Source organism: Antedon mediterranea, chromosome 1, assembly GCF_964355755.1.
Source record: "Antedon mediterranea chromosome 1, ecAntMedi1.1, whole genome shotgun sequence".
NCBI lineage: Eukaryota > Metazoa > Echinodermata > Crinoidea > Comatulida > Antedonidae > Antedon > Antedon mediterranea.
Genome location: NC_092670.1, coordinates 28,766,316 through 28,786,109, shown reverse-complemented (window position 1 = coordinate 28,786,109; position 19,794 = coordinate 28,766,316). Strand labels below are relative to the sequence as shown.

The 19,794-nt window shown below is 35.7% G+C and overlaps 1 protein-coding gene across 1 annotated transcript in view; it reads left to right on the top strand.

Annotated features, from left to right (window-relative positions):
• LOC140063616 (polycomb complex protein BMI-1-A-like) overlaps window positions 1-19,794 on the top strand; it is a 51,986-nt gene extending 32,192 nt beyond the window's left edge. Inside the window, exons 8-9 of the mRNA XM_072110036.1 lie at window positions 13,031-13,120; window positions 18,340-19,794. Of these exons, the coding sequence (XP_071966137.1) occupies window positions 13,031-13,120; window positions 18,340-18,591 (342 nt within the window). The 3' untranslated portion in view covers window positions 18,592-19,794. The remainder of the gene's footprint in view (window positions 1-13,030; window positions 13,121-18,339) is intronic.

The following is a 19,794-nucleotide window of genomic DNA, read 5'->3' as shown; positions in this document are numbered from 1 at the left end:
TTTATCTACACTCTACCATTTTCATAACAAGAAATTGTGGAACCACGTCAGGTCAAGTTCAATATTGAATATCGAAACGTGGCAGGCTGAAGGCGCTTGACCTTTGACAAGATCGCCTAATTTTTTAGTTTTAACTTTACAATACTTAGTGTTGTATATTCTGGTACAGCCGCTCCATGATCTCTTTGCTTTTCTTCCTTATATCTTTACTTTTTTTTTTTTTAAGTTATACTAACAATTTTTAATTTATTTTATTTTATTATATTTATGTTTTTGCTTTATGTACACGACAACTAACGATCAAATAACAGTTTTTCACATCGCAACTTATACAACGTAATTTTGAAAACTTATACAACGTAATTTTGAAAACTACAACCATTTTTCTATATACATACAACGTACATTTCTAGTCTAACAAAAAATTTTCTAAACTTTCTATTATTTAAAAGTCGAAGATAGCCAGGTCTCGGGTCCATTCTATTGTCGCCACAGATTGATATCTTCATCAGTACTTCTATGAATGGATGATTAGGTGGGAACACGAACGCTAGTTGATCATACCCAGTACCGTTTGATCGTACGATTAACTACCATACGACATAATACTACTTGTGTGTGTTTTATGTTAATTTTAAGTTGAATAAAACTTTGACATATATTCTGACCTTGAAATTGACCTTGTGGAACACGCCCGATTTGTTGGTGACTATCACGAAAAATGTAGCCCTACGTGTCAACTACAACATAAAAAAATTGGAGTTTTTTTTTTGTTTGTTTCCATGAAATTACAATTTGAAGTTGACATACCTCTTCCTTTTAGTGTATTTTTGGTGTTGTTATACTTATACACAGTGTGAACACTAACTGTTAAGGTGTCTTATTGTTACGCTTTCTCATCAGGCCCACTTAAACAGTAGATATATTTTGATATGAGAAATACTGGGTAACTCACATACTTTTCAAATCAATTTTGACACATAGTTTAGTGTCCTTACTATGTTATTATGCACATTAACATATGCATAATAAGTGATTGCAGAGAACATACAACAGTTACTGATGCCTTTTTAAAGGTTGTCATTCCCTATTTAAAAACAAAACTACCAACCATGAAAAAAGTTCATTATTTCACAGATGGATGTGGCAGCCAATACAAAAACAAATATAACTTTATTAACCTTTGCCACCACCAGGAAGATTTTGGTTTAGACGCCGAGTGGAATTTTTTCGCTACATCACATGGCAAGAGTGCATGTGATGGCATAGGTGGAACAGTTAAGAGGCTTGTCACTAAGAGAAGCTTACAGCGTTTGACTGAATGTCATATTCTCACATCTCTCAGTATGTTCGACTACTGTGTAATTTTTAATTTTTATTTTATGTCTTTAGGCAATGTGGCCAAGGATTACCAATAGTAAATTAATCACTGTGCTATCAGATAGGTGGTAATCCCCCTGATACAGGGGCTAAAAGTACACACAGGTTATAACTGTGTACACTGGACCTACGGTTTATAGTCTTTATCCGAGAAGACTTGTTCCACCACCAGAACTAGGAGCGAGTCGGCCTCGAACCCTTGTCGATGTTGTTCTTGGCTCTTTAGGTACGGTAAACGGCGCCCCTGCCTTAACCGCTCGGCCATATGACTCGCTCATATGGACATTCCAGGCATCAACTTTTTTCATGTGGGAATAGATGAGGTATCTACTGTGGAAAAAGAAATAAAGCCGAGATTCAACCTCGCCCAGACCATCAAGGGTACATTACAATATCATCGCTTTGTTCCTGTTTCTCTGGCACAGATGCAGGTCTACAAACTTAGTACCCAGATAAACCCTCCGGATGTGGTAGTGATTCAAGAATCTTTCAGTGATGAAAATGAAATTGTTGCTGAAACACAACCCACCATTATTAGACTTCAGAATTCTGTGTGCTGTAGTTATGATGGTGTCCCATGGATTGGTTTGGTTGTGGATGTCTCAAAAGAGTTTGGGGATTATCAAATTAAATTTATGCATCCTCATGGGCCAGCGAAAACCTTTTATTGGCCGTCCAAAGAAGACTGTTGTTGGATTCCTGAATCAAATGTACATTGTATTATAAGCCTGTCCGTTTATAAAATCCTCTTCGACTAGGAATTACAGTATTTCCCAAAATGATCGCCACAACATTTCTAAATACTGTTTGAATTGGCCAGATGACAAGGAGTAAAGGCCAGACATAGACAATTGTAACATTATAATAATATTTAGTTTGTAAATAAAATTATTTTTGGAATACATCAAATTGACATTGAAGTAATGCATGGACAGACACCAAAAATACACTAAAAGGAAGAGGTATGTCAACTTCAAATTGTAATTTCATGGAAACAAAGAAAAAAAACCCTCCAATTTTTTTATATGTTGTAGTTGACACGTAGGCTACATTTTTCGTGATAGTCACCAACAAATCGGGCGTGTTCCACGGGGTCAATTTTAAGGTCAAAATATATGTCAAAGTTTTATTCAACTTAAAATTAACATAAAACACACATAATTAGTATATTTAGATTCCTTATGGTCTCCCCTTTACAAAAATACCTTTGCTTTTAAAATCGAACCAATAGTTCCCGAGATGTTCTTTGAAACGTGGCGGACGCGCCCTTTTTTGCGTAAAAACCGAAAATTGAAATTGCGATATCTCGAAAACCGTTGGTCCGATAAAGTTAAAATTTGAAATTTTGGCTTTAATTGCTATGAATCACCCATATACCAAATTTCATCAAAATTGGAAGAGGTAGGGTTTAACTCATTGGGTGATCTGAGATGGAATTACCCTATACTCATGTAGGCCTAAAATAACTCGACAGCAAAATATTCATATAAATATGTCTCACATAATCTTTGTTTCAGGTTGAATGTTGTGGGCCATCTTGTTTAGTAACCAATTAATTATCTTCCCTACTATATTACCAATTATGCTTGTTCACCTCTTATAAGGATTACCCTATAATTAACATTAAGTAATAATTTCCGATTTCAGAAGTGTCGCGTAAAAAATTAGGAATTAAATGAAAAAAGATTGGAACAAAGATATAGCTAGGTCAATGCAATTATTGTATCACAGTACTTTAAAATATTAAATGGAATTCTTCGGTTTCACAATATATACGTTTCGTTGACCTTGATCTCGATATAGCCTAGTCCAGGTCAATGATATTATTATATTGCAACTTCCATAATATTAGGTGATTTCAACCACGTTAATTTGAAGAAAACGCTCCCCAAATTGTTTCAACATGTTACGGTTTCGACCCGGAACAATAACATCTTGGATCATTGTTATACAACAATTAAAGATTCTTACAGCTCAATAAAGCGACCTCCACTTGGCGAGTCCGACCACAACCTAATTTACATGATACTGCGATGTCCGACCACAACCTAATTTACATTATACTGCGATACATGATTTACATGATAGCGCGAGGCTGTCAAATCATGCATGATTAGCAAATGGACACCGGATAATATTATGAAACTACAAGGTTGCTTTGATTGTACAGACTGGAATGCTTTTAAGGACAGTTCGGACATTAACTTATGTACTGAATCTGTTATTTCATATATTAAATTCTGCCAGGACATATGTATCGATAAAGATGTAGTTAAGATGTATCCAAATCAAAACCCATAGTTTAACAAGTCTATTAAGGATCTGATACGAAATAGAGATGATCGAATGATAAGGATCTATTTAGGAAATCAAAATACGAGTTACGAAAGGGAATAAATAAAGCCAAGAGAGAATATAAAAACAGGTTAGAGGAAGATATATCTTCCGGCGATTCCAGAGAGTTATGGAAAAGCTTAAATAAAATAACAAACTACAAACCAAAATCGGATCAAATTAAGCTGGTGCAGATGGTATATCCCCTATGCTTGTTAATCATTGATGCAAACAGATTGCCCATATTTTTACATACATTTTCATTTTCTCTCTTATATCTCAAATTATTCCGCAATGTTTTAAAGATTCTATAATAATTCTGATTCCGAAACGTTCCTTAATCGAAACCCTGAATGATTACCGACCTATAACATTAACGTCGGTTCTGATGAAATGCTTTGAACATATAGTCCTTAATTACCTGAAGACCAAGTGTCCTCGAGATCTTGACCAATATCAGTTCGCTTATAGACCAAACCGGTCTACCGAAATGCTGTATCGATCACTTTGCATAGGATCTTAGAGCATCTCGAACGTGATAATGTCAATGAGGGCGCTTCACTGATGCCGTTTGAAATTTAAATTCGCTCTCCTTTTCACCTAACATTTTACCAATTTTTAACGCCTTTTTTTCGTCTCGTGCTGAGTATTGTGCAAGTTGGTTGTTAGGTGTCTACTATTATTTGTCTTTTGATGGTATTTTGCTAGTTTTGCCTGTATTAACTGAACTTTAGATTTAGGGCTGGTCACCAAGCCAGCTGTAGGAGCAGGTGTACCTATTTGTGCGCGGTATACTCAGCTAGCCCGTCTCGGTACTGGCATCTCCTCGATGGCTGTCCGTTACTCTACTGCTGACCTAAAATCTTTCAACCAAGGTAAATGTTTCTACGATAATCCATCTTTCTTCAACATTGCTAAGGAGCTCCTGATATTGAGGAAACCGAGAGGTTCTCGTGGTGGCAGAAATAAAAGTCGTAAGATTAAAGTCGTTATTGGTAATGGGCGTAGGCCTACTACTAGGCCTAGGCCTACCACCATGGCCGCCCTCAACAAAAGTGGCTCTTCTCGAAATAATCTGGTCACAATTAAACTACGTAGATCAAGAGTTTCCTGTCCTAGACTTTTCCTTGCTAATGCCCGCTCTGTTAAAAATAAGATTGATGAATTTGAAGCCACCATTTCCAAATTCAAAGTCGATATAGCTGTGTTAACAGAGACTTGGCTGAATGATGCTACTATTGATTTTGTGAATTGTTCCGGTTTTAAAAAGTTCACGAAGAATAGATGCAACAAGAGAGGTGGTGGTGTTGCTATTTTTGTTGGTGATGATTTTGCCTGTGAATCTTGCATTGCACATGGTAGCTGTAATTTCGAATGCTTTTGGATAAAGACAACTATTCTAGGCAAGTCAAATCAAGGTAGTCACTTTTATATTGGAGCTATTTATTATCCACCGTCTGCCGCTAATGCGGATTTGTTGATTGAGCACATTGTTGATACAATTGATAACATTCGTTCTATGGATTTCGCTGCTCCTATTGCTATTTTGGGTGACTTTAATGACCTAGATCTAGCTGAGCTGGAAGTGAATGTTGAACTGTCGCAAGTTGTTAACTTCGCTACACGAAAGGATGCCCTGTTGGACAAGATATTTTTGAGTCGTGCTGATCTTTACTATCTTCCGCAACGCTTAGCGCCACTGGGTCGGAGTGACCATAATGCCATCCTATTGGAACCACTGATGGAATTACCTCAGCACAAGCGTCTATCAGTGCGTTCTCAGCCATATCGTGACTCCTCTGTTTTGTCCTTTGGCCAATGGGTTACAACCCATGAGTGGAATGATGTGCTGAATATTGAGGACGTCAATCGAAAAATCAAAATGTGCTCTTCAATTTTGAATGGTGCTTTTAACAAGATCTTTCCTGTGCTGATTAGGAACAAGCGCACTGCTGACAAGCCCTGGATGTCCGACAAGATTCGAAGATTAATTGACTCTAGACAAAATTTGTTTCGTAGGTTTGGTAGAACGGATGAGTGGCGTTCAATTCGCAACTTAGTCCAAGATTGTATTAGAAAGGCTAAAAACAAATATTATTGTAATTTCTTATTAAGTCTTAAACGTAACAACCTTGCCATGTGGCATAAAGGTATTAAACAACTATGTAATCTTAAGACTAAAAATACTAATTTCACCTTGCCTGAGCTGTCCAAAGTTGAAACTGGCTCTGAGATTAATGCCCATTTCTCTAGTGTTTGTAATGCCATCCCTCCTCTTAATTTAAACGATTTGCCTGCTTATCTCCCAGCCCCTGGGCCACCACCTTTAATATATGCTGGCCAGGTCCTAAAAGCCCTTTGTAATCTTAAGCCTAACAAAGCTGGCCATCCAGATGAACCCCCTATTAAATTATATAGAGATTTTGTTCCTGAACTTGCTGAACCTGTTGCGGATATCTTCAATCATGCATTGAAGGATGGTGTTTTCCCCGACCTTTGGAAAAGGGCTACTGCAGTTCCCATTCCTAAAACTGTGAATGCTAGTTCTGTCTCTGACCTTAGACCTATTTCCCTTACCTATATTCTTGCCAGGGTATTTGAATCTTGTATTGTTAAGTGGATTCTTGAAGAAAGGGTAAATTAGATTCTCGTCAATTTGGTAGTAGGAAAAAGGCTTCCTCAACTCACTATCTTGTTAGTCTTATTGACTCTACACTCAAAGATGTTGAGAAGAGTAAATGTTATGTTAACCTATGTGCCACTGACTTTACTAAAGCTTTTGATCGTGTTGATCATAATGTTATTATTATAAAGTTGATTGAACTGGGTGTGAGGTCGTCCATAATTCCCATCGTCTGCAGCTTTCTCACTTCCCGTTCTCTCAACACCAAGTTTGCTGGGATTTTGTCATCTTCCAAGTCACTTGACTTGTGGTGTCCCACAGGGGACATTGCTTGGCCCTGTACTTTTCCTAGTACTTATTAACGATGCTTGTGCTGATTGCTGCAGACGATGGAAATATGTGGATGACCTCACCCTTGGGGAGGTCGTTCGCAAAGGTGATTTGCCTTCCATGCAATCCCTGTTAGATGATCTGAGTGTTTGGTGTTCATCCAATAATATGATACCCAAACCCTCCAAATGCCATATCTTGGTTGTCAATTTTCTTAAGGACAAGTCGGATGATATTATATCGCCTTCTTTTAGTCTGAGTGGTTCCATTTTACAAGTAGTTGATCACATGACGCTTCTTGGTGTAATCATTCAAAATGACCTGAAATGGGAACTTAACACTAATTATATTGTGTCTAGAGCTTTTAGACGTTTATTTTCCTTGTGCATTTTGAAGAAAGCAGGAATCTTAATTAATGATCTGTTGACTGTTTATATGGCGTATATAAGACCTATTTTAGAATATACTGCCCCTGTTTGGCATGGCGCTATCACTAAGGACATGTCCAAGTCTATTGAAAAGGTACAAAAGAGAGCTCTGCGTATCATGCTAGGTAACCACTATTTGTGCTATGATCATGCATTGTCTATTACTGGTTTACCTACTCTTGTTGAGAGAAGAAACAAACTTGTGTTGTCTTTCGGGGAAGGCTTGTTACAACCGTTAATGTAGAAAACGCCAGCTTATGTCGAAACAACCGTTAATGTAGAACAATCCACCGCTTATGTAGTAAAACCTCCAGCTTATGTAGAAATACCAACAGCTTATGTAGTAAATAAAAATCAACACCAGCTAATGTAGAAACGGTCACCAGCTTATGTAGTAACGAAAAATGCCTCCCATCTTATGTAGTTACTATCGCCAGCTAATGTAGAAAATGTTACATATTTTACAAAAATGTCTAAATCATGTGCAAATACATCGATCTTTACTTAGCTATCAGTCTTTCCACCTCTCGTAAGCAACCAACTTTCTAAAACGACCACACATCGTAAGCTACCATCTCTGTTAAGGGACCGCTTCTCATAATCGACCACCTCTCGTAAGGGATCACCTCCTCTCATAAGGGACCGCTTCTAATAATCGACCACTGCACCTCTCGTAAGCGACCACCTCTCGTAAATGACCACCTTTTTTAAGGGACCACGACATATTTCTCTCTATTAAAGGACCGCTTCTCAATTGAATTGCCCACCTATGAACTTCCACCGTTTCTGTTAAGGGACCACTTCTTATAATCGACCACCTCTCGTAATTGATCACCTCCTCTCACAAGGAACCGCTTTCCATAATCGATCACCTCTCGTAAGCGACCATCTCTCTTAACGACCACACCTCTCGTAAATGACCACCTCTTTTAAGGGACCACGACCTCTTTCTCTCTATTAAAGGACCGCTTCTCATAATCGACTATCTCTTAATGTGGTTGCTTACGAGAGGTGGTCAATGATGAGAAGCGGCCCCTTAACAGAGACGGTGGTCGTTCCATAGAGGTAAGCACTTTCCAGAGCTCGATGTGACGGACAAAGTCGGTTATGAGAAGCGGTCCTTAAATAGAGGTGGTGGTCCTTTAAAAGAGGTCATCACTGACAAGTGGTGTGGTCGTTGAGGTGGTCGCTTACGGGAGATGGTTGATGAGAAGTGGCACCTGAACAGAGACGGCGGTCGTTCAATAGAGGTAGTAACTTTCCAGAGGTCGATGTAACGGGTGAAGGTCGATTATGAGAAGCGGTCCTTAAATAGAGGAGGTGCTGGCTTTTTAAAAGAGGTCGCCACTGACGAGTGGTGTGGTCGTTAAGGTGGTCGCTTACGAGATATGGTCGATAATTAGAAGCAGTCTCTAACAGAGAAAGTGGTCCTTTAAAAGAGGTCGTCACTTACGAGAGGTGGGGTCGTTAAGAGAGGTGGTCCTTTAAAACAGTCGTCACTGACGATTATGAGAAGCGGTCCTTTAATAGAGAGAAAGAGGTCGTGGTCCCTTAAAAGAGGTGGTCACTTAAGAGAGGTGTGGTCGTTAAGAGAGGTGGTCACTTACGAGAGATGGTCAATTATGAGAAGTGGTCCCTTATGAGAGGAGGTGATCCCTTACGAGAGGTGGTCGATTATGAGAAGCGGTCCCTTAACAGAGATGGTAGCTTACGATGTGTGGTCGTTTTAGAAAGTTGGTTGCTTACGAGAGGTGGAAAGACTGATAGCTAAGTTAATATCGATGCATTTGCACATGATTTCGACATTTTTGTAAAATATATAACATTTTCTACATTAGCTGGCGATAGTAACTACATAAGCTGGGAGGCAATTTTCGTTACTACATAAGCTGTTGACCGTTTCTACATTAGCTGGTGTTGGTGTTTATTTACTACATAAGCTGTTGGTGTTTCTACATAAGCTGGAGGTTTTACTACATAAGCGGTGGATTGTTCTACATTAACGGTTGTTTCGACATAAGCTGGCGTTTTCTACATTAACGGTTGTAACAAGGCTAATTAAAATCCGAGCTGTTTAGAGAAATACTTCCCCCTCTTCATAAGCCAGCTCGGTCTCTCAGATTCAACCGCTTTCTAGAAGTACCTCATTGTAAATCCAGCAGACTTAGGTCGTCTCCAGTTCCCACCATGGTGGATATAATTAATAGGCACCACTAGCTCTTTTTTAGATATGTAATAAGTGAATGTTTTAAGGTTTTTTATTCATCTATGTTTTTAATTTTATGGTACGATATCTAATTTTAATAAGATGTTTCTATTTTTATAGCAATTTTAACTAATTTTTTGGCATTTGTTATACAATTCATTTCAGTCCTTGACTGTCGTTTTGTAATATATTTTATATACCGAATAAATAATAAATAAATAAATAAAAGATATGCTAGGATTTTATATATAGATTTTAGTTCAGCATTTAATACGATTGTACCGTATAAGTTACACACTAAGATGGTTGAAATCGGTTTTGATATTTCTATATGAAACTGGGTGTTAACCGTTTTAACTGATCGACCCCAACGTACTAAAGTGGGTACCATTAGGCCTATATCGGATAAGCGTATTATAAATACAGGTGTACCACAGGGCTGTGTACTGTCGCCCTTTCTTTTTACTTTATTTACCCATGGCTTACTACAGTAACTGTCATATCGCGAAATTCGCGGATGATACTACCATTGTAGGTCTAATCAATGATGACAGTGATGAGTTTAATTATCGCAACCAAGTTAAACGAGTTGTAGACTGGTGTAACGAAAAAAATCTGTTCTTGAAGACCAAAAAAATGGTTGTAGACTTCCGTAAATCACTTAATGTCAAATATCCCATATTTATTAATGGTATATCAGTTGAGTTTGTAGAAGAATTTAAATTCTTAGGTATTTATATTTCAAATGATCTGAGTGGCCGGCCTCTAGTATGTCCCAGTCGATGCACAGCGGTCGGCAATTTCGTTCTATTAAGGCCAATAAGGCACGATTTACAAATAGTTTCTTTCCAGGAGCTATTAAAGCCTTAAACATCATGTAGACACTTTTTGTAATGTTTTTGTTTTTGAGTTCGTGTTGTGTCCGTTGGATATTGTGCTCCGCCAACAGAGCAAACAGAATTTCTATGTTTTTTTTGTTAAAACAAATGACAATAAATGATACTTGACTTGACTTATTGTATCGCAGTACTTTAAAATATTAAGTGGAATTCTTCGGTTTCTCAATATATATATTTCGTTGACGCCTATATACCTTGATCTTGAGATTGTTTAGACTGCACCAGGGAAGAGCGAAATTATGGGGATTTCACTCTTCCCTGATTATACTGTATCGTTATGCCTATGTCAGTTTGTTCAAAATATCACTTATAGTCCAGTCCCTAAGGGGAGAAAAAGGGGTGGGATGTTACCAGACTGGATACAAATTTTTCAGTATAGCAGTTTGGTAGAGTATAGTGTGGAGATGCCAAAACAAAGTTACTGGAAATCTGATTTGACCTCTGTAACCTCTGACCTCAATTTTTATATTTTTCTATTATATAACTAAAAATCGCCATATCTTGACAACGCAGGGACATTTTACATTAATTTTTTTTTCAAAATGCTTGGAAGATATATATTTATATTCGCTATAATGAAAATAATTGTACAAAAATGGCCGCAAAGGCTTTATTTTTCAGTTTGACTTTTGACCTTGATTGCCTAATATCTCAATAACACGCAATCTCAGAGATTTGAAAATGGGCTCAAAATGTTAAGAAAATAAATCTAATATTTAGTCTAATAGAAACTTTTTTCAAAAAATTACCATAAATTAAGCTTTTTTGACCCTTGACCTCTAATGTTTGAATATGTCAATATCTCGGTAACTATTTGTCCTAAAAAGTTCAGTTTGGTGTCAAATTGTTTAGAATATACACATTTATATTTGCTCTAACAAAATATTTTGTCAGAATTCAATTGGAAATGTCATTTTGAGCTATGACCCATCGTTTTGCATATATTTAGCAATTAATATTTTGAGCATTTCGAAGTGTCGCCTTGTCTTACTAATCTTCCTTAACTTCTCTTTGAACGATCGTAATCAATATTTGTTGAGGTATAATATTTCCCTCTAATATGGTAATGCCTGTTTTATTGAGTCAAATGCTTTCTGATAATCTCTAAATCAAAGATTTGGTGATATTAATTTCCTTTTTATTTTAGTTGATTGACAAACTGTATAAGATGGTCCTACTGTATAAAGCCTTATATATTGGTTTATTTACTTCTAGTCGGTCTCTGATTTTGTTTTTTGATTACTTTTGTAAATTATTTGTGTACATGTGATAATGTTCGTTTGGTCGGTAATGGTTGATGTCAGTTTTGTCATGTTTTTGTGGATTAAAATTAAATTATCATTGCTTCTCTTAATTTCTTCTGGTTTCAAAGATTTTGTTAGTGTTATGAGCTGGATGTGTTATTGCCTCATCAAGCCAAGATGGTAATTTTGACTGCTCACTGGTTTGTTTTCCTTTTATATTCCACTACAGTATGTTCTTGAAAAGAAATCAACTTTGTAATTAATTTGTCTTTGATCCTTTTCAGATTTCTAATATTTTAAACATATGTTTTTCTTTTCTTCGCTTTTCCTCACTGTTTCAAATATTTTATTTTTTCAGCATACTTCAAGCAATTAATTGATAATTAGGTCATATGTTTTATGAGTATCAAATCGCATTGGTTAATTCTTCTTTTCTTTCTTTAAGATCCTGATTTTTTTTTTTTTATTGTTATTTAACTTTTAAGTTTATCTAATTTTTTGTTGATATTAAGTGTTGCTCTTACGGTGTAGGCCTACCATGCGATGGAATTATATATTGAAATTAAATTAAACATTAAGTTTTAAGAAAATTGTAAAAGGCTAAATAGGATATTGAATGTAGTTCTGGTCCATTAAATCTATATTTTAGGTATATTATTATAAGTATGACACACGCACGCTTAACAGTATATCCTGGTCATACCTCAAACTGGCATTTCCAGTAAAAATATAATAACATCTTCTATTAGAGCTAATATAAATGTTTACATTTTGAACATTTTGACACCAAGTTGAACTTTTTATGACATTTGGTTACAGAGATACAGACATATTTAAACATTAAAGGTCAAAGGTCAGTAAATTACATTTCCTGTGGATTTGGAAGAACATGTTTAATTAGAGTATATATAAATATGTATGCTCTTAACAATTTGAAACAAATTTCAAGAAATTTTGACCAGTAGTTATTGAGATATAGTAAGCCGAGGTCAAAGGTCAAAACATTGAGAAATTACATTTCCGGTCGTTTTTTTGAAAAAAAGTTCTATTAGAGCGAATATAAATATGTACCCTCTGATCTAGTTGACACCAATATCATTTCAATTGTCAAACCCGTTGCGGAGATATGGCTGTTTAAGATAGAAATATAAAAATTTAGGTCAGAGGTCACAGAGGTCAAATCAGATTTCCAGTAACTTTGTTTTGGTATCTCCATATCATGTTCTATCAACATGCCAAAGGGCACACTTGTATCCACTATGGTAACATCATTTCCCCTTAGGGACTGGACTATTAGAATTATCCCGTAATAGGCCCCTACAGTGGACTGCATTTTTGGCTTCATTAGTCGCTTTCGGTATTATCTGTCGATTCGATGCATGTATATATTGCCTAAACCGTCGCTCATCAATTGATGTGTTCATGTTATACACCGTATATGCCTATTATTTATTATAACAACAGTATTTTCAAATTTACAGGATAAATATTATATTACAACGGAGAGATGAGGTTAAACTGGTTGGTCCGCATTATGTGTATAATATGTACTTTCCATTGTAATTTGGATTCTTATTATTTACTAGATCGATGTATTTTATAAGAAATCGGAAGAGGAAGCACTATTTGACGATTATTCGCTAATGGACATCGCTTACATATTTTCATGGAGAAGGGTAAGAACAGTACCGGCAGCCTACACAATCGCAGAATTTAAAAATTAATTGAATTTCAGGAACGTTTTCATTTTGTTATTCGTTTTTAAATTATCCTGGAAAAACAGGGAAAGGAAATATCTGGTATACGTGTCGTTTAAAATATTTATATCGTGCGTTACAATTTCTTTAATATTATTCATATAATTCCACCAAAAAATGTATCACTATAAACCACGTGTTCTAATACGGAAATGATAGCTTTATTCGTACACCCATTTCCGAATTGCTCTGCTCCATATCTAATATAATGAGCATCCGTGACTTATGGAAAAGTTTTTTATAGATGTATTGTCCCCCAAAACATGAAAAGTAAAGATATAAAAAATAAAATTTTGAATAGATCATTTTGTAGTTATAATAAAGTTATTCACTTTCGCCGAAAAAAAAATCCGAAAAAATATTGATTTCGCTTATAAAAAATCAAAATAAGTTTACCATTTTTCGAACTCATCAGCTCATAAATTCCTAAATAACAAGGTTAGCTAACAACTCATAAATATGCATGATATGTTAATGAGCATCCAAACAGAGGAGATCCTATCTGTTATCTTCACCACCTAAACAAGCATGTGCGACGAACAGAAGAAAGTGCTGGGGGTTTCCCTGATCCTATGATGTAAAAAGCTCTGCCGTTAATTTGCCGGTAAGTAGAATTTTATTTTAGATGAATGACACATCCTCCTATAATAGATATATCGCAAACTAGACGTTTTTGGCTTATAGTTATGCTTAGCTATCTAGGCTAGGGCTATAAAGCCTAGTTAGTGGTTTACTACTGTATAGTGTAGCAGCTTTAGGCAGGCAGACTGAGATAATCGATAGTCAGAAAAGTAGACGGGAACCCACTTAGAGGCCTATCTAGGTCCTATATATCGTACTCAACTAGCTAGGCAATCGCTCCACAACTAGCTACAGGAAATAGGCATACTATGTTGCTGTACTATTCATATACATCCGGAGCTAGAATTAATTTTAAAGTCTAAAAAAGACTTACTGATGACAAAAAACATTTGGAAAATGATCAGGATACAGTACTAAAGAAGTTGATAGAATAGATTGTTGTTGATAGCAACCAAAACACCAGTAATTAGACTAGGCCTTTGAGGGAGGAGATGCACTTTTCAGGAATTCCTTACTGTACATTAGTACCCAAAATTGAAAACTTCAAATTCATGTACAGAAATAATAATTATATGTATGCAATAAATTGTGAATATTTAACTTTTCTATTTGTATTTATACATCATTGTTTTTAGATTTATAGACTTAAGCTAATGACGACTGGAATAGAGGTTACAAACATACTACATAAAGGCAACTGGCAGTAGACTCAGTAGTGGAACACAAGATAAATATTGGATGACTATCATAAAGCATTCGGCAAATATGTTGGCTGTTTTCCAGCTTTTAAAATGTTGTATAATTTTCATAATAAAACAATAATAAAATAGTTTTGTATAAATTATTTTACAAACATAGCAACATCAATAAATAAATTTAAAAAATTACAACAGTACATAAGAAAAATTCTTCATAATTTTAAAGTGTGAAGATTTACAGTACAATACAGTAAAAAATGAGTTAATAATTACTAGTATATTTTTAAGTCGAAAATGCTCACCAGGTGGAATGCCATCCTGAGATGATTGAAATATTGAAATGTATATTTATACTGGGTAACCTCTTCAGTCAAAGACTGGCCTCCCAGAGGCACAATCACATTCTACTCACAATTCTTAGTACATTTACAAAATTTGAATCAATTCCGACTTAAAATAATGCTATACGAGCACGTTAAAAATGACAATGGCAATTTTAAAATGAAATATCTCTTCAGAATGCACGATGACCCCTAATTTTTTTTTTATTTATTCTGGAAGCCATTGAGTTGTAGATATAAATTCATTCACACATTTAGCGGACAAAATGTTGTGACGTCATCAAATGGCCACTTCAATTTAAAAATTAGGAATTTTCATCTTTTTTTTGTAGGTTATCACATTCAATAGAGCGCATCTCCGTTATTTGAGCCCTATTTTCGCTTGCTAAATTAATTATCTTTATCATGAATTGCCACTATTTTAATTTTGATGACGTCATCACACGTAAAAACTTGAATAACGTAGGTTGTGTAATTTGACCTTCAGCGTATATTTAAATATACATCTTTTCAGAATTAAAGGTGACCTTGTTGATTATAATTGATTATGAAAGCTGATGAAATGTAGATATAAATTCATATAAAAATTAAGCTTTTCGGATGTTGTGACGTTATGATATGGCCAGTTGACTTTAAAAAGTAGTTTTTTCATCTCTTTCGTCTAATTTATAAAAATTTCAAAGAGCGCGTATTGCGCATCTACATGCCAAATTTTCTTCCAAAATCTTATATTTTGTTGCTCAATTCATTATCTTTCGATATTGTTATTCACAAGTTTATTTTGATATCATCAATGCCAAAAAATAAGAACATGATGTGTGTTCGTAACTTCACCAATGCTTCACTGTATATAGATATACAGTATATACTGTACATAATGCATATGGCATAGGTACAACTCATATAAGCGTATAATAAAATCGCATACATCAACAATTTCCAATTGTATGTTAACATACGTGCATGTTTAAAAAATATTAATGTCAATAAAATTATAAAAATGATCACCTATAATTCGTCAAAGTGACGAATTAAATTCTAGTTGTTATTTTTGTCTAGTGATATATGGCGGCGAATTTTAAGTTACAGATTATTATCTTCCTTTATAGCATATTTATGCAATACATGCCATGTACAGTATATTGTGCATATATTATACAGGTACAGCAATTAATTAGCCGTCATCGGTAATATGTAAAACACCTTCGAAGGCTGTACAATTTACAAGGCCACGAAGGGTCAGGCGCCAACAAAGAGCTATGGCCTAGCCTAGGCCTATAGATTATGCTACAAATTTCTTCTTGTCCCCTTATTTTAAGCAGCTCTCTTATCTCATTATCCCAGTTCGACATTATTATTGTTAATTGAATTGAATCGGCGCCAAAGTGATACACTTGACCGCGCAAGGTGTCAAAGCCTCGACGGGGAATTAAATATGACCCCGGAATATAAATACAGGGTTGGGTAGGTTTGGCCAGTATGCGTACCTTTTTAATTTATGGCCAGCGGGCGTCCCGGATATTGCGCAATATGGCCAGCGGGCGTCCAATTATTGCGCAATATGTTTTCAATGGCAGCGTCCGCGCGCTCCACGCGTGTGAAAAATACGTACAATGCGACAGAGAGGGCGTTATATTTACATTTTCCGCGCGAGATGCCGGCCGGCCACGTACTATTATTATTTATCAGAAAAAAAATATTAAATAATTTGAAATTTCGTTTAAAATGTTTTTTGATTGACATTATAATAGTTAAAACTATTAATAATTATTGTTATTAATTAGGCCCTAAAATACAGTAGTATAATTTACTAAATCAGTTTAAGTTAGGCTACTAGCCTGCTGTGAACAGATAGATTGGATTTTAGAGGCCTCAGTTCAGCCTTGCCCTACTTGCAAATTCTGTATAATTATATAAAATTAATTATGTATATAGCGCCATATGTCGCATTGTACGTATTTCACACGCACGGCGCGGACGCTGCCATTGAACAAATATTGCGCAATAATTGGACGCCCGCTGGCCATATTGCGAAATTTCCGGGACGCCCGCTGGCCATAAAAAGGTACGCATACTGGCCAAACCTACCCAACCCGCATCGAATATAACGGTGTTGCGTTCTCACAGAATGCCCGTCTGGCATTGCGGGGAATATCCCTAGAATATTACTAGGTCTAAAGCAGGTCATGTCGATGCCGGCATGATTCCGGCATGATTCCGGCATGATGCCACACAGAAAACCATACCGGCATGGTAATGGTATAATCCCGCAATATTCCTGACACACAGCTCTGTGAGAAAAGGGGCTTTATAAACATGCCTGAAGCGTTCCAATCACCCTATACAGTATTATTATGAAAATTATAGCGTTTTGGTGAATTCTAAAATATTGTTAACTTTATTACAGTACTTCTTTTTTAAAAAACACCAGGAATCCTGGTAATAGACTGTAATTGTTGATAAGAATATTTAAAAGTTATATTTTAATCAGTTTAGGTGACGTCTACTCTAGGCCACTCTCTCGCTCAGACAGGTTGGGTCACGTGACAGTATTCTAATATTACCGGTACTTCTGTTAATTATCCGTTTCTATTTTGCATTTGTAGCAATAAATGAACACATTGCCAAATTGCCACATTGACACCTTGCCACTTTGCAACCTAAACACCAATACTGTAGAGGATTACCTATTAAAAGTTACCTTGAGTATGACTACTTGTTTCATTTCGTCTGTCATTCTACCTACTACCGAACCAGATATAACAGTACTTACAGACACTTCTACACTATTAGTATCAGCTTGGCCTACTGCTCACTCTCACGCCTACAACTAGTACACTAGACTAGCTACTAGGCCTCTCTAGGCCTAGGCAATAGATAGGGATAGGCTAGTACACTACACACAGTAGCTGTACTGGGCTAGCTAGGCATCCTATGCTATACTAACTAACAAAGCTACACCATAGAAACTACAGTTCTTACTTGCCAATCTGCTAGGGAGCGACCTAGCCTAGGAGTTGTTTTTTGTTGTTGTTACTATAACTACAGAACTTTCCCACAACGTCGTCTCGCCATATCACGTCGTATTTTTGTTGTGATGACCTAGAGGTCACATACACGCGCAAGAATCATACAATATGCATAATTCATAAGATTTTTCAGGTCAAGTGTTAAATTAAACCGGAAGCCAGTTGACTGCCAGCCAACCGACTTCCGGTTGATCATTTTTTACTTTAAATTACGATTTTCTCAGGTAAATATTTTTTTTCATCCAATTTTGGTCAAAGGTGAATAAATTAAAATTCAATATTTTTTTTTCAAAAAAAATGTTTTTCAGGGGGACAATACATCTTTAAAGGTGCTGCTGCCTCAAGGGGTGGACACCAGTTTTTTTTTATGACGAATTTTTGTTTAGAGGGCGCAATTTCAAATCCAAGAACTTACTTTACATATTTCGTCAGCGCCCTCACAGTTAGTAAATTGCAAATTATTTCATATTTTTGTTATCTATTTACAGACTGGACCACTGGCATTAATTTACAGAATATACGAACCTAACCGAAAACGACGGAAAATTTCAAAAGTTAAATCCTCGACAAATTTAAAAAAGACAATTTCAAAAGAAAAATCGAGTGAGTTAGAAAAAACGGCCGTTGTTGAAAAGACATCAGACACAAACTCAAATGGTAGGCCTACATCATCGTATGCCGAAAAAAGTTCAGAACCTCCCATTGCACACACAACTAATAATGTCATTGTATCAACGTGAACAATTGTAATGCTCAACAAAATGTTTGTTTACTGTATCAGAAGATTCGTTGTTGGGACGCATTATTTTAATGTGACGCTTTTAACGTTCGTCAGTGTGCTACTACAAGTGATCTAGCCTGTTCTCATACGGTAACATAATGATGTATATATAATGCCAATAAACGTTCTGCAATATCGTGTCTGCTGAACAAACAGCAATAGCACCTAATTCCTAACTATGAACCTAACCTAACCCTCATTATTTGGAAAAGAAACAGCCTCACTGGGATGATTCGAACTAACCGATTGGAAAGCTGAAGCACTAACCAATAAACAAAACAGCTGGCAGAGAGGCTGTGGAATATTTATTATTCGACGTATCAGGCAGATGACATGAATAATTCATGAGATAAATCTTTGGATAAATTAGTACCCTAAATAGGACGCTATATAAGTTGATTTAAAGTGTTGACATACGCCTTTTGAAGATGCTATACAGCATCAAATGTGCTTTCAGAAGATGCGATACTACATGATCTTTATTTTCGCTACATATACCAATCATGTATCAGGTTCCGGTTGTATTATTACAAAATACCTTCTTGACTGACTGACCACCGAATAGATGTTTTCTACACAAAGCATACAAACAACGCGGATCCATCCATAGTTACAGATCTTACTTAATTATTTCTATTTCTAGCTTGTTTGATAAATTATATAGCTATCGTAGATATAAATATTTTTATTAAATTATCCTTTAACTTACAGTACGTTACGGTATTACGTATTACGTTTACAATTTGTTTTAATATTTTATGATAAACCTTAATTTCCATAACAACGTTATTGTATCTATTTTAATTAATTAATATTAGTGCCGTGGATTAGGTCAATCAATCAACACTTACCGTAAATATGGTCTTATTTTTAGCATCATTGATTAGAGGATTAGGTAAATTTTATGGATGGATTACATTGTATGTATATATGTCGATACGATAATGCATCATGCAACAATGATCACCGTTTCTATATTTCAAAAAATGTATTTATTATACAATGATGTATACCACGACTTCATACATCTTACTGTTAGTATTGTTTTTTTTAAGTTGTTAAAATATTTTGTAACTGTAGGCTACCTATGTATACACCATAATGTTTGTTCATTGCTGCGAAAGCAATGAAATATTAAATAAATCGTTTTGTGCATTGTTTA